The 27140-nt window shown below is 33.3% G+C and overlaps 1 protein-coding gene across 2 annotated transcripts; it reads left to right on the top strand.

The window, feature by feature from the left end:
- Nucleotides 1-1391: 1391 nt before the first annotated feature.
- On the top strand, nucleotides 1392-27140 carry LOC133172358 (heat shock factor protein-like). 2 transcript variants are annotated; one of them, XM_061307229.1, is made up of 14 exons: nucleotides 1392-1569; nucleotides 6202-6310; nucleotides 9948-10078; nucleotides 11778-11929; nucleotides 12768-12843; nucleotides 13407-13562; nucleotides 14188-14352; nucleotides 14800-14990; nucleotides 18031-18075; nucleotides 19089-19191; nucleotides 21890-21931; nucleotides 22641-22685; nucleotides 24524-24572; nucleotides 24993-27140. In XM_061307229.1, the coding sequence occupies exons 1-14, from the start codon at nucleotides 1480-1482 to the stop codon at nucleotides 25166-25168; spliced, it is 1530 nt and encodes a 509-aa protein (XP_061163213.1). In that variant the 5' UTR covers nucleotides 1392-1479; the 3' UTR covers nucleotides 25169-27140. The 2 variants fall into 2 exon arrangements, with proteins under 2 accessions (XP_061163213.1, XP_061163214.1); XM_061307230.1 differs by lacking the exon at nucleotides 21890-21931 and having other exon boundaries at nucleotides 24993-27139.

The following is a 27140-nucleotide window of genomic DNA, read 5'->3' as shown; positions in this document are numbered from 1 at the left end:
TGCAGGTGAATGAATGCATTATCAAAGATATTTTGCCTCAAGCTATCCGAGACATGCACGCCCAAAGCGTCTGAAACGCTGTTTAAAGCATTTGGTGTATTTGTATAAAAATTGATATTAGTACATGATGCTGATGTACCTGCAGAGAATACTGAGGGGTCAGATGCTGCCATTATTGATGTAGCTGGTGCTGTCATCTCCGGAGTTTGGGCTGATAGAGCTGGTGCTGTCAAAGCTGACGTTTGGGCCGATGGAGCTGGTGCTGTCAACACTGGAGTTTGGGTTGATGGAGCTGGTGCTGTCAACGCTGGAGTGTGGTTTTCCTGGATGTCATGCTGAGTTGACACAACTGGTACTGTGGGTGCGGGTGTGACCTGGATCCGTCTCGTCGTAGTATTAGATATTTTCGCCTTTTTGGCGGCAGCTTGGGCGCGTCCGGGTCTAGCGTATGGTGATTTGGAGACTCTTTTTGTACGGAGCATTTTTCTGCAAAACAAACGACTGTGTAATCTCGTGTTTACCATTGTACGTTTTTTTTTTTTAATTATTATTATTATTATTTTAAATTAGTTGCTTGAGTCTGTGACTGATTATGTGCCAATATTATCGTAAACTGAGCAGGAAAAAACAAAATAAGTTTAAACCGATTTCTTTGTTATAGTTGAAATGGCGCCATTAATAGATGGTGATCTTGAATTGAGCCAGCTAAATCCGCTGGCATCTGAAGATGCTGAGGCGAAGGAAACGCCCAATTCGCTTCCAATGCCTCACCGGGTGTTTAATACATACCGATGTCCTGAGGAGCGATACTTATACAATACAATAATCCTCTTGATTGAGATAGGGCTGGAAGCTGATTTCTTAGCGATGTTCTCTGTTCAAAATTGATGAAGCGGAAAGGATGTGCGCGCAAGCGCATTTAATGACCTGGGGATATTTGGGAAATTTGGTTGAAGCCAGGAGAGTTATCGCGCTTAGGCTATTCTTCTTCGATAACTGGCACTTACTGCACATAGCAGTAAATGCAATTAACTTTTAAAAATTCTGTTATTTTGTTCTATGTACAATTGTATACATTTTTGTGTGTTTTTTCCCCTTCAACGTCCCCACTATAATATTTTGTCATGTTAGTATATCCCCGTCCTTGACATCACGTTCGCCATTACGTAAGTAAACACGTGATCAACAGAAACACGTTTGGTGTCAACACGATTTTGTGTTTGGAGAATTTCCCTTTGAAATGGTAAATATTGCGCATTAAAAGATTATATGAAAGAAAACACTTTGCTGACATGCTGATCATTCAATGAATAAATTTGAAAATATTTTCTCTTCTTTTTTGCTTCAGTTGAAGATTAATATACCCGAGGCACTGCCAAATTTATCACCGGTTTAGTTTCGTATATCTCACTTCCGGCGGCCATAATATCAAAAATAGAAAGCGGTGGTGATCTTTATTTAATTTACCACGCTACAAAGATGGGTTCCAATCCCGTTCCAGCTTTTTTGACAAAGCTTTGGACACTTGTTGAAAACCCTACATGTGATGACCTTATTTGTTGGGACGAAGTAAGTTTTACCTAGTTTTGTTAACGCAGAAAGTTAAAGTTCAGTGCTGAAGTAGGTACTGAAATTGTCTTGAAGTTGAAGTCTTGTATTTAGTTTAAATAATTTCAGATGTTGTCATTGTCAGTCTTGATGAAATTCTTTTGACATTTAGTAACAGACAAGTTAGATAATGTAATAAGTGAATGAACCCAGGGTACTGGAAAAATGACATGAAGTATTTATCAAGACTGACATACAGCCATTACAGGATTCTGATATGTTATATTTATTTAACTCAATTTTTACTGAAGATAGATTAGAGAGGACTGTCAAATGACAAAAGACTAAGTGCAGAAAGACAAGGTACCTGTCAGGCCCTCATCAATATATATTCTAAATTCATGATATTGATATTAGAACAGTCTATGCGAAAGACATCGGACCGTTGGACCTGACTGATGTGCAGTGCCTCTGGTCTGATGCGTCTTTTTTTACACCGGACAAGAATGTCCAATGTGTCAGTGTCCAGTTTTGAGCATTGTTATTTTGATGCAGTATCATTTAAATGTTTGTTACAAGTAAAAATATATCGCAGAAATCAAAATATGTAAATGAATGTCAGATTAAAACCGCATGGTCCATCTACAGTATTATGCAGGAGTGATCCCTTGTTAAAGAAAAGCTGTTAAGCTAGTCTACTACTCTGTATTTTCACATGTTTCACCTTTTTTACATTAGTTTTTTTTGGTCTGACAAAATTTGGTTTGGTCCTGTGTGTTCATTGATTATACACAGGACCAAATGTCCTGTGTGGTCCAAAAAACTTTCGCATAGACTGTTAGAATAATTCATAGTATGCTTATCCGCTCTGTTCCCTATTACACATAAAGTAAACACACAAGGGAAGAACTGGAAGTCGCATACAATTTGTAAACGAAGTAGAAAAAAAAAAACTTACTTGAGAAAAGTTACTCAAATCCTAATATGCACTAGTGCAAATGATGTCCTAGAACTTATCCAGGCTAAAATATTCCAAATACCTGTATATCCAATGTAAATAGTTTTTATCCGTTATAAAATCCCAGCTTTCTTCAAAGTTTTGAACTCTTAGGCCCAGAAAAGATAACTTTGTGCATCCATGACAACTATTGTTTTTCGGAAACTTTCGGGACTCTTTGTATCAAGAGTGGTAATCTAATTCGGTAGTGAAATGTCTGAAAAAATATTTGTCTTATGGTAAGCATGAAGATAATATGATTTTAGAGTCATTTAATTATCAAAATTTATTGCACTCTTTTGATTTTAAAATTTGAACAATCAGTCCACATTTTCTCACCATTTGTTACTGACTTCAAGTTTATCTATGTTTTCTTATTTGTGTTTTCATTTGGAACGCTATATATTTACTAATCACAGTTTTTGCATAAATTACATGACAAATGCACCGGACAAAATCTATCATTAAACCCTGTATTTAGGACAAGGTCATTTTTATAAATTAGTTAAGGATAGACCTTTCTAGTCCTATATAGCTATGATGTAGCAAAGCAAGCAATTCAGGTCTGGCACAATTTAACAAGATATAAATGATATTGCACTGAGAGTCCCAGATTAATTTTACAAACCTCTAGATGTTCTACATCTTCGCTAGCCAAGGGTTTCTGATACGCTACGCTCCCCATAAACCCTAAGGGCTTGGCATACGGTGCTTACAAAAGATGAGATTGTTTTCGTCATGTGATCACGCTTCTTGCCAGGTACGCACAGATTGCGTCATCGACAGAAATAAAAAGCCTATTCAAAAATATAATGTTTTTGAAGAATAATTAACAAGAAGGTATTGAGTTATGTTAATTTGTTAAACATGTTCAAATGCAAATCTGCATCTTCAGTATAGATTCTTAATCACGTATTTTGTATGTAGCTTACACCATATAGCTATTCATAGAATGGCATGTTATCTTACGGATCATTGTTTACTTGCGTTTTTCATTCCTGATATTAAAGAGTCAAGATATATCCCGAACGCAAATATCGTCATTTACAAAAAAAACAATTGCTGATTGGTCAAATGATGTCGATCAACTCCAATCACAGCTTGAGAAAAAAAATCCCAACTTTTTTTAACACCATATGCCAAGGGCTTATGAGGAGAGTAGCGTATCAGAAACCTTTGGCTAGCGAAGATGGATGTTCTAGTGTCTTTTATCCAAGAATTAGTCCTACAAACATGATAAAGGAAACTAAATAGTTGTGTTAGAATAAGAAATCAAAACTACATGTTTATATCCAGATTGTAGATGTTTTGTAACCTATAATATTTTGTAGTCAAAACCAATGCTGGTGAAGATTTGGAAATTTAGTAGATTTTTTTTTGTTTTGTTCTGAATTCAATCATTTTGGATTCTATAATTGGTAGCAAAATAGGCAAAATGATTAAATTTTTATTTTAGTTTACCTTCAGCTAATATCAACATGATCAAGCGCTGCATTGACTGTATGGATGAGAAATTTTTGTAAGGATTGCTTTGAAGTAAACAAAACTACCAATTTCCAGATTATCTGAACATTTGTAGATTTGATTCTGATATTTTGGATTTAATTCAGAGTAAAAATAAAGTGAAAGCCTTTCTGTTTGAATGGTTAGATACTTTATGCTCTGTTAATAGAATATCATAAGTTCACCAGTTCAACGTTGTTCATCAGTGGGGCTGTATTGAACCAAAAAAATTTGATGATATGACACAATATGATATTTTATAAAGCAATATCTGATATATTGGAGTCATATATATAATGTATTTAATGATTGAAATTCCCAAGTTTTACACTGAAGTCAAAGACAGACTGTCTGCGTGACCAGACAAGTACATAAGTGGAAGTTTATGTTTAATACAGTACACCTTTGAGTATCAGTACATGTTCATATTGATACAGCCCTATTCCTCAGGAGGAGACTTGTACATATATGCATGTATCTATAGGCAACATACTATGCAACCTCCTGTCTGTTCTGTTTAATAATGAAAAAAAAAATTATATATTTTTTTTTAAAAATTAACATTGTTCAACATGCATGTTCAAGTAAAATAAGTTGAATTTGATACAGGTTGTGAAAATAATGTATTTATTCATGTATGTAATATTGAACTAAAATTTTTTGAGATTTTAAGTATTTCTGACAAGCTGTTCTCATGATATTTTGAATTCATGCTGCATCAATCAAGGCCCATTCCTGGTTCTTCATGTGAAGGGGGTGGGGGTAGGGTGGGGTCATTTCCATTCAGAAAGAATTCTATATGAAAACTTCAGGAATTTAGGAAGTTCTCCCTTTCAGCTGACTTATCATTTACGTTGTCAATTTAATAAAAGTGTAAATTCCTATTGGTAATATGCACATTGCTGTGTGTTTTGAGTTTTATAAAATGATAAATACGTCCAGAGTTTAAACCATCTAGAAATTTCTAATACATTTGTATACACAATTCGATCAAGTTCCAGGCTGAACCTTAGCTGGCAATTATAAGCAGATATCTTTATCAGAATGAAGATTATTCAATAAATATGCAATTACACAGAGAGCTATTTATAGCTCATGGGAGTAATGTTAACTGAGACTTTATTGTATTATTCAAGGTTATTAACTGATGTGTATGTCATCAAGACATATTATTTAGTTCTTTATTTCCATGATTATAATCTGTGATCTTTGCAATATCTGCCTATTACTTGTGAGAATAGAATCAGTTGACATTGAGAATGCCACAAACAGCTGTAATGTCTTTTCTAATCAATTTGTCAGGCAGCGGAATAAAAACCCTACCTGCTAACATAAACAAAAACACAGACTGAATGCATCAGCGATTTTTTCTCATGAATATGTATATATCAAAGTTATGAATGTATGCCATGAAAACATGTCTAATCAATGCACATTTCTGTATCATATTGCTTGATTTCATGAAATAATTTTGGAAGTAAATAAAGGGATCAATTAAATGAATTCCTTTACTTGTCCTTGGTTTAGGAATTCAGGAAGAAAGTGCATGATCGACTGTTTTTTTTTCAGTGTTAATTAAATGTCGTCCTGCTCTATAAGGTTGTGACTTATTTGTACTTGGAATAGGGAACGCTAAGTAAACAGTCGGAAGTGGTGGATCCAACATGTCTAAGGGGTTGACATGCTTTATAAGGAGGAATAGTACATATGTATCACCATCACTTGCTTTGTTGACCAAGACATCTTCATTTGTTGAAAAACACAAATCTTTATTTGCTTTAGTACCCTATGATAAAATGTTTGATTGTACACTCAATAATCACAGATCAAGGGTATTTATAGTTGTCAGAGTGTCTGATTGTCTTTGGGTACGCTGAAGGAGATTGGTAAAAGAGAGTGACATGGCCTCATTTTAGTCAGATCAGGTCATGCAAATGGTCAAGGACAGGTGTACAAAAGTTACATTACAGAAGTTTCACTGCATATTAGTACTGATACTGTGTTTCTCAAATTTATAAATCTGTTATTAATTGATTCTGATTAATAGAATTTAATCAGAGCACAATTTATTCTTACTCATTGCTCATCTAAGTATTTCATGTTTGTAATTTTGATTGTACATGCACCTGTTCTACATACTTCTTATCTTGCAGTCTGGAAAAAGCTTCCATGTGTTTGACCAGGGAAGATTTGCTAAGGAGATTTTGCCTCTTTACTTCAAGCACAGCAACATTGCCAGTTTTATTCGGCAATTGAATATGTGTAAGTATATCTCAACCCCCCCCCCCCCCCCCCCCCCCCCCCAAACCACCACCATCAACACACACACACACAGTAAAAAAAATACTCGTAAAAAGAAATGGTGAAGAAAAAATTTATAAAGCAAATTATATCAAATGATAGTTCACATCTAAAATAGTTTAGTTTGATAATGAATGTTTCTTTGCAATGGAGGCAGATAAATTATAATACATGTTCCTTACTTTTTTGGAGGCAATCAATGATAATAAGGTTGGACAACTAACTCATAAAATATTGATCATGTTGATAGCTAGGAAACCTCTGGAGGTTATATTTTTCCAACTGTGCACACACACACAATAAGAACTTAATTTTTGAGGTAAATTAAATAATCAGTCATACTGTCTCTTTGCAATATCTTCACCAAACTTAATAATCCTTTTGAAAGAAATGGAAATCAAAACTGAATCATATATTTCTTTTACTAGCACTCTCCACTCAGTATCCTGCAGACAGAGATAGATATCATTGAGTAATTATCACCTTTATAGTTAACGTACATCTTTATTGAAAAACAACTATTGCCATATTAATTTTGGCTTAGATTGAAAAATATCATGAGTTTGGAATGTGAATTAAAACTTAAAATCAAAACATTCTGTATAAATGGCATAACTCATATTCCTGATTGATGAAATTTAGAGATAACGAATAGTAATCAAGCTCAAAGTCCATCGAAACAGTACAAATCGAGAGCAGAGCAAACACAGACCTCTAAAACATCAGAGGTGGGATCAGGTGCCATGGAGGAGTAAGCATCGACCGGTCACACCGATTGATTTCTTTGACAAAATTTGCGTCCAAACTTTGAAGACTGGTTGTAATGCTCTTAACATTGTTTATTATTGTCGCCCGCGTGGCGCAGTGGTTAGAGCGTCTGCTCTAGAGTCACGAAGTAAAGAGTTGATTCTTACGTCGCGGGTTGGACGTGGAGATCGGTCCTTCAGATGAGACTGTATAAACCGAGGTCCCGTGTCGCAGTAGGTGCTGGCACGAAAAAGATCCCTCACTGCTCAATGGCCCTGAGTGCCGAGTATAGGACAAAAATTTGCAGCTCTCCACCAGCAAGTGGTGGCGTCTCCATATGAGTGAAAAATTCTCGAGATGGACGTTAAACAACATACAAACAAACAAACATATTAACATTGTTTATTTTATTCAACAGCAATTAGAAGTTTTCAATTTACTTAGTCAATCTATAAGTTCAGCATTAAATGGTTTAAATTTATGTATAATTTAGTTTTTTTCATCTGAAGACCTGTGAATTTTGTTTATCAAATTTTAATTGCAATTTTATACTTTGTCTTTTCTGGAGTTTTTGATATAATGTAGATAAATTTAAACTTAATTTATAGTCATGATTAATTTTGCAACAGATTATAAAGCAATTTTTATATTTCAAAAATATTAAAATTCATAGCTGTATTGTAGTGTGTTGTCTGATGCATAGCTTAAAAATCAAAACATTTTTTGCGTAAGGCCAAACAAAAAAATATGTGTGGTTCCGGTTACACTTCCAAAAAAATTAGGGTAGGTAGGTAGGGATTTTTTTTTTCTTTTTTTCTTTTTTTTTTTAAACAAAATGATTTTCTTAACTTTTTCTAAATAATACCTTTCACTGCTTTGAAAATGGCATTTAGATGTGGTGTGATAATATACTAGTCAATATTGGTAGGGGAACACCTACATGCTAGCTTGCTTTGGATTTAACACTATTAAACACTTGCACTATGTTTTGCAAGGAGGCCGTCATTGCTGAAACTAAAACTTAAACTGGAGCCATTGATGGAAATCGGGGGGAAATTCCGGAAAAAATATGAAAATTGCCAAAAAAAAGTTTAGGGTCGGGGGTATAAAATAGGGAAGGTCGGGTAACCGGAACCACACATATTTTTTTATTTGGCCTAATGTATATACACGAACCATCAACATGCAAGTAATCTATACATTTTAATTTGGTTGTTTTAATTCTTGATTTTGCATGCTTACAGAAAAGTGCAAATAATTTTTCAAAACATAAGCTTTAATGTAGTATGGTGAACTGCATGGCTTTTTGACTGAAGTATTTCTCAAATATGGATAAAATTGGTCAGTAAACATTTTTGAGATTTGCACCATCTGCCATAAAATTTTTGATTTAATGAATAGATTTTGATCCCAAATCTGCCAAAAGATTTTTTGTCTCTGCATCAATATCTGAAGCAATTTCTCCACAGCACATAAAGAATGCTGATTTTTTAAAACTGGTAATGACCTTGATATTTTTTTGACTGAATCAAAATTTTCATAGGATGGGTGAATTAGAAAAACCTCAGCTTTTATGCAAGTCCATTCAGAAATACAGCATGTGGTTCAATTGTATATTGATATATTTGTATCAATCAGTGCTGTGATGAACATCTTTTTGCAGTTTAATTATGTTAAGTACAGATTGTTAATGATTTAATTGATATAAAATCATAGAAAATCCTAGTTTGAAAGAAAAAGACCATACGGCACATGTACCGTAGTGTATTTTTCTGATTATGTATGAAAATGTGACACTATGGTACATGTGTAAGTATTGTAATATTAGGTGAACTTAAAAGAATATTCTTCTCTGTTTGTAGTTATTCCATTTCATATCAATTTTTTTTCCTCCAACACTGTTAAAGTTCATTTGAACTAAATGAACAATGTTGTAATGCTATATGCAGCTCCCATATTGACCACTAGCTGGCCTGGAGGCTTTGATTGCAAACAGTATTTATACATCCTTTCCCCTGTTTAGCTCACCTCAACGAAGTTGGGGAGCTTAGGTAATACTGTCGGTGTCGCTGTCAGCATCGTATGTTAAAGTTTTTGGTGCAGTTTTCTATGCAAGTACTTCTGTGCCGTATATTAATCAGAGATGCATGGAGGATGCTTCTAGTATATTTCATTGTACCAGTCAAGGTTTCAGATGCTGCAATTTCAGCTGAAGAATGACCAGGTTAATGTTTTTGGAGCAGGTTAAAGTTCTTAGAGCAGGTTAAAGTTTTTGGAGCAGGTCTCATTTTCAAATAACTATAAGCCCTATATTGACCAAACTTGCATGGCTGATACATTTAAGGATGATTTGCTTCTGATGCTGGATCTGACCTACATTTTCTGGATGAGTGACGAGGTTAAAGTTTTTAGAGCTGGTCTCATTTCCAAGTAACTTTAAGCCCTATATTGACCAAACCTGCATGGATGATACATCTAAATATGCACACTACCAAGCTTGCTTCGAATGTTGTACAGTATCTGACTGACATTTTCCAGATGAGTTACTAGGTTAAAGTAAACTATAATGGCTATCTGAACCAAACTTGCATGGATGATGCATCACAGCATGAACACTTGCAAACTTGCTTCAGATGCTGGATATGACTTACATTTTCTGGATGAGTGACTAGTTTAAAGTTTTAGGTAAGACCATTCCCAAGTAACTGCAAGCCCTATCAGACCAAAATTGCATAAATGTTACATCTAGGGATGCATACTAGATATTTAGTTTGGGACTTTGCCTTGCTTAAAGACAACAGTCGTTGAGGTGAGCTCTGTAATCTCTGATTACCTATGTTTTTACTTACAGATGGCTTCAGAAAAGTGACCAACATAGAGCAAGGCCTGAAATCAGAGAAGGACGACTTAGAATTTCATCATCCCTATTTTCAAAGAGGCCAGGAGCACTTGTTAGAACACATCAAGAGAAAAATCACACATGTAATATATTGTTAATGTTTTTTCTTATATATTTTATTGAAATTTTTTCTAGTGCATCCATGGTTAGAATCCATTTCCAGATGTTTCGTAGAGAATTTTATTTTGAAAGCTTGGAATCAGCTTGATGAAAATGTGAGCTTCATTATTGAGTGAAATATACCAAATGCTATGCAGATTCCTCAATTTCTGATTAATGCAATAATTAAGGGAAATGATGTCCTTTTTCCACACTTACTGTAAAATCACTTATTTTCATAGGGTCAAATTTTCATTGATTGACGAAAAAAATATTGGTTCAAGGGAATCTGTTTTCATAGGGAAATAGAAAATGGTTATATTGTATGAAAATCCAACATTTCATGGGGGACATGGATTCTGGGATATCTTCGTACCATGAACAAGGGAAATTAAACTCCTATAAAAATTGGCTATTTCTCAGTAATTTATAATTAATGGCATCAAAATAAGATAAGCTTAATGACTGTGCAAGTTTACCTGATGTGAAATATAGACATTTATTTCACATCACTCAACATGTTCAGTGCTTGTTCCATTGACGGGAGCCTGATGTAGCTGGCTTTAGAGTCAGAGAAATTAATCATGTATTGTCAGATAGACTGATTGTGTGGGGAACCTCAACATGTTGTAGGGACAGATTAATCACATGATAAAATAACACAGGATAATGATGGATGGTAGACTGCAGAGGCTTCTACTTGTTGTGGGAATTTCATCAGTCATGGATGAATAAACCACATTAAAAGATAATACAGTTTTTTTGTTTTTGTTTTTTTTTTTGATTAGTGTACAGATCTATTACCTCTGTATACTGTTAAATCATAGACTTGTAAATGATGGCGTATTGAGATATGTCTTTATGTGTTAAATTAATGGTGTTCCAGTCATCAATTATCATGATTATAATAAAAAATCAGTCCATTGCTTGCTTTATCCAAGCGCTCGATTACAAAATTTTTATTCCGATTAATCGCTTTATTTTTTTTTGGTTTTACTAGCGTAATAGTTTTTAAGCTGAATATTCCAGCCGTGACTTTTCTGTTAACTTATTTGTGTATCGTAATGGCTCAAATGAACAGACAGTTGTATCCATACCTGGGTAGAAGAAAAAAAAAGATATACACTCAAAAAACACTCAGATGATATAGCCATTTATTCTTTTTCAGCAAAAAAACTGTGAAACAAATACATATGCAGAAAGTAGTCATTTACCCATTCTTACCATTTAGTTTTAACTAAATTGATAGACTTTGTAAATGTTCGATTATAATTGATAATTAGTTAGTTACAGTAACCCGATCATCAATTATGAAATTCTTACCGATTCTCATCACTGTGTGTAATTGTATCACAGATAGATGTTTGAAGTCCATGATCACTGAAAAGGGGAGGGGTATTTAGTTCTCTTTGTGTGTCTGCCACTCTTTGTACAACAGTAACTCTATGTATGTTTACAGCAACTGAGTATGGCTCGACCACTGCACTTTGAAGCTAAGTCAAATCAGGTCAAGGTTATGCATTATACTAAGAGGTCAGAGGACAGATTGTATCCCTTGTAGACACATGTATGCAAACACACTCTGATTGATTATACTTAGTATTTCATGTCAGTAAAGGTGTAAAACCCGTAAAGTAACTACCTGTGAAATTTAAAAAATATCATTTGTAACTTATTTGACAGCATTTACCATCTCATCCACCAATCCGAGTGGATCCAGTGGTTTCGGTCGCTCATAATGTGCAGCCTGAAGATCTTGATAGAATGGTGGCAGAGGTCAATCAAGTCAAAGGCAAACAGGATCTAATGAACACCAAACTGGACACTATGAAGAGGTACTTAATCCATTTCAAAAGATGTAGAATTTTTTTTAGCCAACTTCAAAAATCAAAATCAAATTTTATTGCAAAATATTTAATCTCTGTGTGTATCTTTTTGTATTCATACTTGAGTTGATCGAGGGCTTCCTTGGGTTTTTCTGATTAAATTGCTTTACCATTAATGTATTTGTTGATCTTAATTTGTATTTTGTAAATATTGATCCTGTGGATTATTTTTTGAGATAATCATTAGTGTCTGATTGGTTGATATGTTTATGACTTTTGTAAATTGGCAGGATCCACAGTGACTCAACGATACTTTTTAGTTAATTATGATAAATTGTTTTTTTCTTATTTGCTAATATTTTTCGACATGGTACAAACATTCATGGCAAAAATGCTTTTGCTAGTAGTGATTATCATGTTTGAAAATCTATAATGGTCATTATGAAGAGTTACTTTATGTTAGGTGTTCAATGTTTGTATCAATTGAAAATGGATGCATGCCTAGTAAATAAACGTGGCACAAATTTTTATTTGTAGTGGATTTTAAAAAGTGACTTTTTTGAGCAATCTGTATTCCAATTTTTGTGAAAGGTGTTAATTAAAAAGGCCAAATAACAACACATGGCAGTGATTTTCCTATTAGTTCTCTTGAAAGCTTTGCATTGTTACCATTAAGAGACATTTTTTATACTGAGCCTTATTTGTATAACAATTATGACTGGCATCAAGTGCCAGTATTTACATTTTTTTTCACAAAATTAAAGTAAGATTTATAAGGTTTTAAATGGCGGCATTAACCAGGTGAATACTCTGACCCCCAAAGCCCATTTAATATTTGTAATTGTAGAGAGAACGAAGTGCTTTGGAGAGAAGTTGCCTCTTTGAGGCAAAAACATATGAAGCAAACACAGATCATAAACAAAGTAAGACTTTAGTTGTTCAGATAGTATTTGAAATACTGTAAACATACTTTTTTCCACAGTCATAATTCTGCAGAATAAAAATTTCATGTTCAATCCACAGATAGAAAATTATGCAGAATACTTGCATTGCCATGACATGTCCTAACATATATATTTTAAGTACACTGTGACAAATTTCCGTGAAAAATTTGTGACCGTGTACATAACATAAAATTAATCCCATGTGGAAAAAGAGTACACCTACAGTATCTTAAAAAATTGTATCGACACTACCTCTGAGTAAGCAAGTTTGTATCAGTTCTTTCTGATTGCAATTATGAGCTTTTTCTTTCAAATCCATCTAATTTAGATTTCGAATGAATGTTCCAATTTCTATAGCCAAATCTTTTTATGCATTTGAGAAAGTACTGTACATGTATATACTTAATTTGATATTAAGATCATGAGAAAAATTTTAAAGTAATTGAGTGAAGACAACTATAAAATATACAGTTATGTAATTAATTACTATTATTTCATAAATGTATCATTTGAATGACCATTGAATAACTTTTCCTGAACAGTTGATCCAGTTCCTGGTACATTTTGTCGGAGCTAATCGTGTGACGGGAGCCAACAAACGTAAGCTGCCTCTGATGATCAGTAACACAGAGAGTCCAAAGGTGCCGAAATACAGCAAAACCCTCCCCCTGTCCCCTGCCACCTACACAGTACAAACAGTAGGTTTATTTTAGTCTTTCATCTTCAGAAAAATTCCTTATTTATGATTCAGAGCTCGAATAATTGGTGGACCACTGGTCTGGGGCCAGTGAATTTTCAATCTGCTCTAGTACATTGTAGAGGGAATGTGCCTTTTGGGTCAGTGTTTTTTTATGCGTAACAAAATCCATTCATGGTTGGGCTTGTTAACATGACAGGGTTGTGCATCCAAGTTCTGTCATTATTTGTTTAGTTAAGTTTCAAAAATTTAAGGTGATAGCCCGAGTGACCAGTGAAAAAAATGATTATTAGTAGCCCGTGATTATCATGATTATTATGTCATATTTTATATTGACTGTAGTATTGTACATGTTTGATATAATCATTAAGTTGCAGAAATTATTGTAGGTGAAAAAAATTGTATTTTCCTGTGATATGGAGAAGAAACTGAAGGAAATTGAAACATTCGAGAGGAGACAGAAATTTAACTATTAATAATAATTATCCTCAACATGTTCAAAGGATAAATTCAAGAAATAAAAATACTGTCCTTGTCAGGAATTCATAGTACATACATATATGTACTTACTACTTTGGAAAGTCTTAAAAAGTTTTGTATTCATATTTCAATGCTTTGGTTTGCAGCCTGAATCTTACAATAACTTGAGCAACAGTAGAGGTCCTATCATACATGACATCACAGACCTACATGATATACCCACAGAACAGCCTGCAACAAACATAAAGAAGGAGCAACATCCATACATAGATATCTCCCATCTGGCACTTCCTTCTGACCTTGTATCTTCGGTTTGTATTAATTTTTTTTTCTAGCATCTTGTTTTGTAAAGAGAGATTTTTGAATGAAAAGGGGAGGGAAGAAATATCAAAAACAAATGTACTGACTGATTTTTGATAGTGGATGGAATCTTGCAATGGCTATGTTTTCGTTCATCTGTAATACTGACTGTGTTTAATTTCAAACATACAATGTAGATGACCTTATGTATCTGAACAGAATACACACTTTTCAAACCCCATGATTTACTGCTCAGCATTTAATTTGATAAAGCTATAAAAAAAATTGTGAATGAATTCCATTCATTCTCAAATAATGAATAATAAAGACACATTGGGAAGTTTGCATTGATAGCTTGGACAATGCTGACAAATATATACAGTGTAGATGATGAAAGCCCGTCTATCCCATTTTCACTTGTGTATGTTACTTTGTTAAATTCTCTTTGTTGAATACAGCCGACTGTACCAGAGCATACCAATGAGAAGGAGGATATGAATCTTTTTAATGGAGATTTGTTGTCTGAAGCTACATCGGAAATTATGCCCAAGGTGATGTCAATATCAGACCTGGGGAGGATGGATCACGCACATGTACCCACATCTTTGGAATCAAAAGGCTCGCCAGCTGGCTCTGTGTCTTCAGGAGGGTAAGTTTACTTTATCATGTTTATAGATTAACTATTTCCTGACTCTGGAATTAATGTTTGTGGACAGAAATATAATGAAGTGTTATTGAAAATACAATCAAACCTGATTATGGTAGAAAGTCAACTACAAAAGTGTTTTATTATTTTAAACCCCACATCAAGATGTGATTGCACTATAATATTTACATTTCTAACTGTTTTCTCTGTGATTGATTGATTGTATGTTGTTTTACGTCCCATTTGAGAATTTTTCACTCATATAAAGACATCACCATATTCAGGAGGGCTTCAAATTTAGACCTTGAAGGGGGGAGCACTTTGTAAAGATCAAGGTCACAGTACAAGATTAATGATAGCCATTAGAAAATTGGACAATTTGTAACAAACAGACTTAAGATGTAATATACATGTATAGTGTATAGGTGGGAAAAGTGAGAGAAAAATATCTCTAGATTAGGTCATTTGATCCAAGTCCAAATTATTGATATGCCCATTGACATGCAATAACTTGAACATGTTGTGACTTGTAGACCTCATATTCACTATATACAGTACCAACCAGACCCAACCTGACACAAAGCAGTCCCAGAGCAGTCCCGGGGACTGCTTTCTGGGACTGCTCTGGGACTGCTAAAGCAGTCCCAGAGCAGTCCCATAGCGGTCCCAGAGCAGTCCCACAGCAGTCCCAGAGCAGTCCCACAGCGGTCCCAGCAGTCCCAGCGGTCCCAGAAAGCAGTCCCAGCAGTCCCAGTGGGCGGGGTTAATTAATTTAATGGGCGGAGCTTACTCAGAAATGAGATTACCAATAAACAATGTAACTATAAAAGGCAGTTGAAATTGATGATCCATTTCTTTCTGAGCAGTATCAGTTCTCATGCGACAGTCATTTTTGAACTGTTAAGAAATTCACACTACGCGTATAGAAACAAATAATAAATACTGAACAAAGAAGACGGTCACACCTACTAATAACCTGAATATTTAAACACAGTTTTGTGGTATATTAATTTTTCACCAAAAAAAAATCAATTTCTTAATTTACTGTGATTGATATCGGTTTCCATATTTATTTATTTATTTTTTATAGAAAATTAAACTTGAATTGTTTATTTTCTATCAAAACTAGCTTTAGACATGTTAAATAGACCTTATAATTATAGAGCAAGGCCGATTTCCATACTATACTCTGAATGCAGTTTTCTTAAGTACTGGAGCTTTTGAAAAATTCTTTGAGTATTATATTTCAGTCATGATTATTTTCACTGACTTGCCAATTTAATTATCGTTAGATTATCTATGTAACAGAAAACAATAATACTTTTATTATATAAATGTTTGAGTGTACATCTGTAAATCACGCGGAGTGTACATCTGTAAATCACGCGAATGGAACCCTCAGATTATGTTCAAAATTAATCAATCCCGAAATAAACGAAGATTTTTTGCAGTACATAGATTGAAATTAGTGCCATTGTTGACCAGCATGTTCAGTGATGTGTAACACTGATACCCAAATAACATGCATTGACTTTCTGCTAATCATGCCCGAAGGCGATTGAAACCTCAGGTGTTGACACCATTTTATACATTTGTATTACTTTTTATTAATCGGCCAATCGGCCAGGAAAACACAAACAAAACAAATAAGAAATAAGTCACAATTCCCAATAATTTAAAAAAGTTTATAAATTTACTCTTTTAATAACTTGTTCATAAATCAAAAACAAATTCATAAATATATTCCCTAGTAATTGTTCACAAATATGATTGTTTAAATGACTGAAGAATGGTAGAATAATTCTATTTCATAGTCATTTAATAAATTATTAAGTTTTATTTGAGGGCGGTTAAAAAATAACATGGAATGCTCTTTTTTAGCATGGTTTTAGCTTTTTCAAGTTAAATAAAAAATCCAGTACATTTTGTCCCTCTGAATATCTTATTGTAATGACAAGTTTGTTTGTTTTTTTTAAAATAGTGCCAATGCAGACTTTGAGTATATACCGTAACTTGACAGCATTAATTAATTAAATAGGCCTAGATATTTTTTTCAGACACCTGTATTAAAGTTTTAATTAGCATTAATTAATTAAATAGGCCTTAGAGATATCTTTTTTTCAAACACCTGTATTAAAGTTTAATTCAAGGGATAAAAGTCATCTCCTGACTTCCCTTTTAACTAATTTCATTTTTTAAAATTAATTCTAGACTATAATTGTGTAAATTTACAGCCCCTGAAGACATTTAGTAATTACATGTATATCTATCTCTTTTTATTAAAATGTTGTAAGAAATCCTTGGTATTTTTATTCTTTATATTTAACACCTCTCTGCTGAAAGTAAACAAAACAACAACAGGGAGCCTGCAAATTCAGAATACACAAGGGGCGGAGCTATCATGTCACTCAGAACCTTTTTCATGCATGAGTGAACAAAGCAGTCCCAGAAAGCAGTCCCTGGGACTGCTGGGTCTGCTTTCTAGAGCAGTCCCAGAGCAGTCCCACAGCAGTCCCAGAGCAGTCCCATAGCGGTCCCAGAGCAGTCCCACAGCAGTCCCAGAGCGGTCCCAAAGCAGTCCCAGGGACTGTTTTCTGGGACTGCTAAGGTGTCAGGTTGGGTCTGGTTGGTACTGTACTGTTTACAGGGAAATTTTTGCCCTCATTTTATTTTCTTCCCTTTTGCCCTACTCACATGTGGGCAGTTTAAAACAGGTCGAATTCAAAAAACACAGTATAATTTCTTAAACAGAATTGTAACAGGTGAAAATTGTTTGCAAGTGTGAAAGGGTGAAAATAACACGGGGCAAAAATAACCCTGTATACTTAGTACATGTACATGTATTAGGTGAAGAATGTTAAGAAAAATTGGCGTTTGTCAGATCCTGTATTTTCTGGATGTTTAATCACTGAACTATAAATAAAGGTGAACATTTATTTGGTCTGAAATTAAGCCCCAGTTGTCTTATTATCTCTGTTGAAGGAAGTATGAAAATTTCTAAATCTTAAATTTTGCTCAAGATTAAATTATTATTTAATTATAGGAGTGCAGGCACATTGTCAAAGCACCTCACCCGACAGAAGTCAGTGTAAGTATCTTAGTTTTAGTTTATTTGCATATATTTACATTTTGCAAATGTTTTCTGTTATACAACATTATTTGAGCAAGGTGTATTTAAGTTTTTTTGTCACCTGACCATAAATTCATTGTTTAGTCATAAACGATCAATGTAATGTAATGCAACATGTGTAATTGATTGTCAAGGTTTGGAAAAATTTGATCATTTCATTGGTTTTAAAACTATATTACCCAAATATTTGTTAAAAGTCAGTCATAATTGTAAATATAAGTATTAAGGTATCATTTTAAAACTTTTATTGGGATGTCAATATGGATTGGTACATGATCAAATCTACCTTAAAGCCTCTTTGGCTTTATTGGATTTGATCACATGACAAACCCGTATTTACACCCCAATAAAAGTTCTAAAATGGTACCTTATTTCTTAAGGAAAGGAATTTTCAGTGGAATTAAGGAATGCATTTGAGGCAGCTGAGGCCAGGATTTGGATGCAGCATATTAATTTTATAGATATTAACACTGCATTAACTTTAGAACATAATGAAATTATATATTTTATAGGCATGAAGTGGTCCATCTAAAATCTGTAAAAATTGCCAGTTCATTGCATAAGTAATGTCTAAGGAGATACTGTGAAAGTATTTGACACAAAGAAAATTATGAACAGGATTAAAAGCATTAAATATTTGATTTTGTCATCCACTAATAAAAGCCTTTTTGTTGATCATAATGTAGAATGATTTAATTATGAACTGGATTTGAAGTATGAAACATTTGGCTGGTCAGTCTCTTGGGTCATTGTTGATTACACTAGAATAATTTTAATTTCATATTTATGATATTGTTGCTATTGAGATCTATTTCTCTGTATTCAAGATAAAACATTTACAGGTCTTTGAAATATTTCAAATCACCCTGTTTACAGATCATTTTTATAAAGATATATTTCAGCATGTATCTATAGCTCTTCATGGCATAAAATAATTTAAAAAAAAAAAACACCTTTATTTCATTGTATAGGTCTGAGATGTCTGACCATGTGGATTCTGTGAGTTCGGATCTGGAAGGACTGAAGGACTTCCTGACTGGATCCAACTATTTTGATCAAAATTTATTACAAGGGGTAGGCCTTTAAATCATCTGATTAATCCTTATTGCTGCATATTTTTCTTTCCCTTGCTTTTATACTTCCTGAAATGATTAAAAATTAAACAGAATTTTGAAGAATTATGGCTCGTCTGTTGCATGTTTATGATATTTTATTTGCCTCGTTCAAGCCTTTTGGTCATGTGAACTTTTCTGATCAGCGTATGTTCATCACTTGTCTTCAGGTGTTCCTGATTTGTTCAAACATCATGAACATAGGACAAGATTGTCTCGGTCAAGAAATAAGGATGTATGATCATTTTAAGCTCTTTTTCTGTATACAGCACTGAGAGACAAATCTTTTTATAGTGCAAGGTGTGGGGGAAAATCTCAAAATATACCCTCCTTTAAAAGCAAGATACAGTTTGTCATATTATCATTCAGACATCCTTTGAAATTCAGACTAGCTTTACCATGGTGGATCCAGGTCAATGGTGGTGCTACATTTATAATTGTTCAAATGTTCCCTCAGGTTAATACAATTTTTTTTAAAATTTTCAATGTAATTAAGTCTTGTAAGAAATGTACAGTTACAGGTTACAGTTATGAAATGGATTTGCTAAAATCTCATGTACATGTAGATTCAACTTACTTTTAATTATGGCCTTAAGCCAAGGTGGAGCCACAATAAAACAATTTTTTTTTCATGTAAGTGAATGTAAAAACAAATCTGCCTCTTAACCACATTTGACTTGATAGTCAAGAAATTATGTGAAGTATTGAATGTTTCACACAGTATTTAACCAAAAACTTTTGATATAAATATAAATTTTCTTTACACAAACCCGCTTAGGTATCAAACTAGTATGGGTACACATTCAACTTCAACCCTAGACACTAAAATGTAGTTTAAGTTTGTTCAAGTATTTTAAGAATCTAAAAATCAGGAAAGGCTATCACTCATCAAATTTATGCTCATCTTTGCTTTTTGTCAAGTTCAAGTTGGTTAACTGTAAACACTCTTCCAGAGCTGTTTACTATTAGCAAATTCAGTATTTCTTATGGATTTTAGGTTCAAAATATGTATTACAGATTTACCTCTGGAAATTATGCTTCAGAGTTGCACTTCTAATTTTTTAAAAGTTTTTTATGCCTTGAAAATGACTTCACAACAATATTAATGATGTATTCTCAGAGTGTCATTTTTGTATGATTCATGTTGACAAAACAGAAGATAATGTAACAATCAAAAATCATTTATATCTAAAGTTATCAAATGCATTTAAGAAAATTAGGTCAGGGTATTGCCAACATGAGATTACTGACAAAAAGCTCAAAATATGAATGGAAAACATTTATTTATGGAAAACTCTAGAGAGGATCAGGGATAAATGTCTCGGCTCTTTTTTGAGGCCACAAGGAGTCCAATTATCTAAGTGGAAGGCTAGTAGGGTGAGCATTGTTACCCAGTGGCATCTTGTTTGATGGGGGAATGAAGGGTATTTCAGTAAGAGAATTTATTCATAGTTCAGAAATCAGAATACATGTGTCATCTTAACGGACCTTTTTTTTTTATCATTATACATGTAGAAAACTAAGCCAGTTTTTATTACCCGGTAGTATGTCATGCAACTCAAATTGGCAGTATGAATTGGCAAAATTTTTGATGGTCCCAATTTCAGACCCAGGAGGGCTTTCAACAACATTTTTCTTTGTGACAAGATCTTTCCTTGGGTACCATCAATTTTGACTTTTGACGTTAGCCTTGGAATTTGACCTACTTTTGAAAAACTTTAACCTTGGCCATAACTTTTGAACAGTTGGTGCTGGGGCTTTCATCCTACAAATGCACATGTGTATTCCTTGTGAAAAGACCTTTCCTTGGGTATCATCAATTTTGACCCTTGACCTTGGAGTTTGACCTTCTTTTGAAAACGTTTAACCTTGGCTATAACTTGAGAGGTGGTGCTAGGGCTTTCATATTTCACAGGTGTATTTCTTGTGACAAGACATTTCTTTGGGTACCAATTAACATTTTTTATCTCCTGATCTTGGAGTTTGACTTGCATTTGAAGAACTTTAAACTTTGCCATGAGCTGCCATACAAGGGCATCAGTGTTTCATAAACACAAAGTAAACCATCTACCAAATTAAATAAGGAATTCCTGATTAAACAAACATGTCCTGACCAAGCTCTTTTCAAATTTCTTGGAAAAATCTTTTAAATGAATGATCACTGTGACTTCATATGATTACAAAAGCTGTTTTCATGAACTGAACCCACAGAATAGTAAATAAGTCATTTTAACTTTCCTATATATCACCAAAAAAAAAAATACTGACATCATATAATATGCAACATGCATGATAATTATTTTCCAAGTCTTTTTCAAATTTTTGTTAAATGGCTTTCATCATAGAAAGAGTGTATCAGAAATTTTGAAATATACCCATTTCATATCAACTTTTATGCTCTCATTTTGGTAATATGGACTCATTTTGTAAATAACACTTTCATTTTTCATCATAAATGTATATTATGTACATGTAATTCATTTTATGTCATTCCAAAATATATTAATTTTTATTTCATATCAAAATAAAATTTCATTTAAAAAAACTTCGTACAAGTTAAACAAATGTAATTTATTTCTTTTACTGTTATATTTTTTTTTTCAAATTCTCAGTTGAAGTTAGTACACAAATTAATTAAATTAATTTGTAATCATTTTCAGCTGTTTGATTCTGACCAGGATCACATTCATATGGGAAATTCAGTAAGTCCGAGATTGAGTCTTTAGTTGATTATTATAAATAAAAATTGTCTTCTTTTCCACTACCGAGGGTAATTACATAGGACTGATTAAAGCCATAATTAGGATGATCTCTGAACATTGAATGGTAAAAAGTCTTTTTCAAAGTTAAGTTCTTATTTTTTTCTTTTTCCCCCTAATTAAAATTTCAAATTTCTAGTGCAGTTAAAGAAATATTACTAAAGTCAATTAATGGTAGAAATTATTTCATTAAATTTCCTTGGTCACCAAGAAGAGGGCTTCGTTTTCAGCTATGCTTCTCTGACCAGTTAATTCCTCAAATTTCAATATATAAAAAAATATTTAATGGTACTTGAGGATGATTTATGAACTGAAACAGAATTAAGAAACTCGGAGGAAGTGAAATAGACAATCGTAGCATAGTGCTTGGTGCACAAGCTTCACATCAAAACAGCCAGGTTCTTCACGTGGGGTCAGGAAGGGTCAAATATGAGGATTTTTCTTCTGTAAGATTGGTGAGCAGAGGTATGCTCTGACTTACATAACATGTAAGTTGTTAAAGTGACACATGTATACTGAAAGTATTGGATTATAAAATAAAGGTAGACTTCCAATATTTCCAAAACTGAATATAATTAAGATATATAAAGCAAAATTCAAAATATGATTCCTTAAATTTCAGTGTTTGGTTATTTTTTGTTCTTTTTTTTAGCTGTTCAATGCTGATGGAAGCATTAATACAGCAGCCGGTGATTCAGTAAGTTACATAAGTGTAATTAGCAAGATTACAGTAGTGTAATAAACAGGGTTACATTAGTGTAAATAGCAAGGTTACATTAGTGTAATAAGCAGGGTTACATTAGTATAATTAATAGGGTTACATTAGTGTAAATAGCAAGGTTACATTAGTGTAATAAGCAGGGTTACATTAGTGTAATTAATAGGGTTACATTAGTGTAAATAGCAATTAGCAGGGTTACATTAGTGTAATTAATAGGGTTACATTAGTGTAAATAGCAGGGTTACATTAGTGTAATAAGCAGGGTAACATTAGTGTAATTAAGAGGGTTACATTAGTGTAAATAGCGGGGTCACATTAGTGTAATAAATAGGCTTACATTAATGTAATAAGTAGGGTCACATTAGTGTAATTAGCAGTGTTACATTAGTGTTATAAGCAGGATGACATTGATGTAGTTGGCAGGGTGACATTAGTGTAAAAATCAGGGTCACATTGGTGTAGTTGGCAGGGTTACATTAGTGTTATAAGCAGGGTCACATAAGTGTAATTAGCAGGGTCACATTAGTGTTATTAACAGGGCTACATTAGTGTAATAAGCAGGGTCACACAATGGCACATTGGTGTAGTTAGCAGGGTTACATTAGTGTAATAAGCAGGGTCACATTAGTGTAACTAGCAGGGTTACATTAGTGTAATAAGTAGTGATGTTCCAATCATCGGTTATAATCGAAAATCAGTCGATTGCGGGCATAATGCAAGCGCTCGATTACAAAATTTTTATTTCGATTAATCGGTTTATTTCTTATTTTAAATGCGTAATAGTTTTCAAGCCGAATAGTCCAGCCCGACTTATCTGTTACTTTATTTGAAATTGTGTATCGTAATGGTGCAGAATTGTATGCATACCTGCTAGCAAAGCACGTTCCCGGGTATGGATGTACTTTTGGTCCTACAAAATGAATGAAGGACCTGCTTGACCACCACAAAAAGTAGTCATTTATCCATTCTTAACATTTAATTAAATAAATTAAAGAAATTGGAAATGTCCGATTATAATCGATAATTAGTTAGTTACAGTAACCGGATCATCGATTATGAAATTCTTACCGATTCCCATCACTAGTAATAAGCAGGGTCACATTGGTGTAGTTAGCAGGGTTACTTAAGTGTAATAAGCAGGGTCATATTGGTGTAGTTAGCAGGGTTACGTTACATAAGTGTAATAAGCAAGGTTACATTGGTGTACTTAGCAGGCCTGGGTTACGTAAGTGTAATAAGCAGGGTCACATTGGGTCACATGTCACAGCTATTGCAGAAAAAATTACATAACCCGCTTATGTGGGTTAGGTATTTTTTCTGCAACAGCTGCAACATAAACAACCAAAGAAAGCATTTTATTGTTTAAGTAATAAGTAGGGTCAAATTAGTGTAACTAGCAGGGTTACATTAGTGTAATTAGCAGGGTCACATTAATGTAATTAACAGAGTTACATTAGTGTCAAAAGCAAGGTCACATTGGTGTTGTTAGCAGGGTTACATTAGTGTAATAAATAAGGATGACATCTATTACTCATAAAACCTTGTCATAAAAAAATTTAAAAAAAGAATTAAGGATTGTCAGAGGGAGGGGGAGAGGGGGGGGTGAAATATTTGCATGTTTAAAGTGTTGCTTACATTTTGAGTATGATTGACATAAAATTTAATTAAACACTAGCTTACTAGGTTTACATACAGCTAGGTAGTAGATACATACATGTACATTAAAACTGTAAATGATTGGAGTTTACATCTATCTATGACATATATTGCATCAGAGAAATCAAATGATCCAGATAGAACATTTGCTTTTCCAGATCTTGGCAGGATTGGACACAATGAGGCCAGATGAAGGATCAAATTCAGGTAGTTGATTTGGATTTCTCTACCAAAACACTTCTATTGCACTCAGTCTCCGTGTATATATGTGTTTCTTACTTTAATCGTGGCCTAAAATGTTGAATTACAAGAAACATGGATTTTGTAGTTTAAAGTTTATGTCAAGTTAAGGTCAATCTGTACTTTGAAGTCTGACGTTAAGTACATGTAGATTTTGTCTCCATATGGTAAATCACAGCTGGGTTTAAGAATGAAGTAAAATACACTGCTGTATGTTAAATTTTATGGTTTTGTTGACATATATTTTAAAAGTTAGATAGCTAAATTATATTCAGAAAAGTAACATTTCTTTTAAAAAAAAAACAACTTGCAACCAACATTTTTAAAACAATTTATATTGTTCATATTGATGTGAAAAAAGGCCTACGTTGCATGTATTCATTGTAGGGCCTCTAGTCCACTATAAGCCAGGAGATGAAGATATCCCTGACCTTTTTGACCTTGCTGAAATGTCAAAGGAGGATCATGAAGCAGAAACTTCAAAGGACTCCATGGATCACGTCAAATCAGAAGCCCTGGATACACCCCTCCCCATCCAGATATCTGCAGATGACCTGGATTAAGCACACAAGCACATACTCTATGTACATATTGTATATTTCTTTCATAGAGAGTATCTGATGTGCCATTTTATTTAGTGCATATGTTTCATTGTTTGTTAAGGGATGTGAGTTGTTTCTGTATTCTGTAAAATATTGTGGTTGTGTATTGTTAAATGTGTGAGAGATAGACAAAAAACATTTTTTTTTTTAATTATGTACAGGAGTTATGCCTCCTCGCATGCAAACATTTTTATACCCTCACCATTAAACATGGGGCATTATGGTTAAACACTGAGTGGTTTCTTAATTCTTAAAGTTTTTTCAAGATTTGTAGTTAATAGTCATCCAAGTGGCATGTGTAAAGATTATGAAAATTTGTATTTCCATTTAATTAGAGTAATTTAAAAACTCTCATGCAAAATACATCTTTATTTGCTATTTTGAGCCAAATAACTTGGTCACTCTATCTAGGTACTGCTCTTACATTCAGTTTGCATTTTTTTAAGAAGTAGAAAATTTTAGCTGTCAGATTTAAATGCCTTACAGAAATTGAAAACATATTCATACATGTACAGTGTATGACTTTGATTGTGCACATACTATAAATCTTGAAGGAATGTTGAGTTGTCATTTCAGTTATTATGTCATGAACACACACTGTTACATGCATTGGAAGTAGAACATTTTACATTTAAGTGCAAAGAAAATATCAGAAAGGACAGTTTTTGAACACTGCTATACTTATTCCTACTAAGAGGCTCTGCCTTTGGTACAATCATTCATAAATACCTCAGAAAGAAATGACTTCAATCTAATTCATTAACTGCAGACGATTTTTTTTTTGAAGATCATGGATTTCCCTTTTGTGATGCATGGCCCCAAGTTATTCTTTATTTGTTGGCAGAAATGTGTTTCCACATCACTGTTACTTTGTGAAATTCCATGTTTTACATGTTTTTTTTGTAGTTTTAGAATTCATTCACTGAATAATTCATGTGAATCTGTTTTCTACATGTATTAACATTATTATATATTTATTTCAATGTTCACAATTGTTAAAAAAAAAAGAAAAAGAAAGGAAAAAAAGAAGAAAAAAATCAAAGCAAACAATTACCCAGTGAATCAGATTTTTTCTTTCTTAATGAGGTCCATTGTAAATATAATCACTTCGTTTTGAATAGTACATATTTTATTTTTGGTATGTACGAGATATTCCTTTGTTTGAGTGAGACTTGTTCAATGTAAACCTGTTTTATAAGGTTTATTTTTTGTTTCCTTATTTTAGATAATTGTGTTTTCTTCATAGATAAAGAGTGATTAATTTTTAGTGTAAAAGTCATTATTATAGCATACATGTAACCGTACATTAAACACACACACACACACACACACACACAGAGACCCTTAGATTGCATTAATTTTAACATAAATGTAATATGATTAGAGACCCTGTTGAATTCTCTCTACTGCTTATATATACCTCAGATTGGCAACAGAACATTGTTTTCTCTACAAATTCATTCTGATCAGAAGAATTTGACACCAAATCAAAACAGTCCCGTTCTTATCGGGAAACAGATCAAGAGATTTGGGGCTTCTGTTAATATTTCATAAAGGATACCATAGGTTGTCTCTCTGTTTTTTTTCTCCTTGACAAAAAGTATACTATCATTTGATTTAATGAAGTGTTTCTTTTATGTAAATTAGGGGAAAAAAAAACAAAGAAAAAAGTTTTATGTTTCATGTGCGTGTTTGCTGGTATAATGTCACCTCTTCATGGGATGTATTCATAATTGCTTATTGTTAAGCATGCTAATTAAGATTTGAATTTAGTACACAATGTACACATTTCAATAAATCTAATTGGCCAATTGATGCATAATGTAGAGATTTTTCTTAATGCTGAAGAATGTTGTAAAATTGCTTAAATATATGTAAAATTATATAATATATAACACATATAAACTAGTTTGATTTTGGTTTAAGTTACATT

The sequence above is a fragment of the Saccostrea echinata genome, unplaced genomic scaffold, assembly GCF_033153115.1.
Source record: "Saccostrea echinata isolate AGI-Se365-2 ecotype Australia unplaced genomic scaffold, CSIRO_AGI_Sech_v1 ptg000054l, whole genome shotgun sequence".
NCBI classification, from domain to species: Eukaryota; Metazoa; Mollusca; class Bivalvia; order Ostreida; family Ostreidae; genus Saccostrea; species Saccostrea echinata.
Note: the sequence above shows the minus strand (reverse complement) of the source record. Positions and strands in the feature narration are given on the sequence as shown.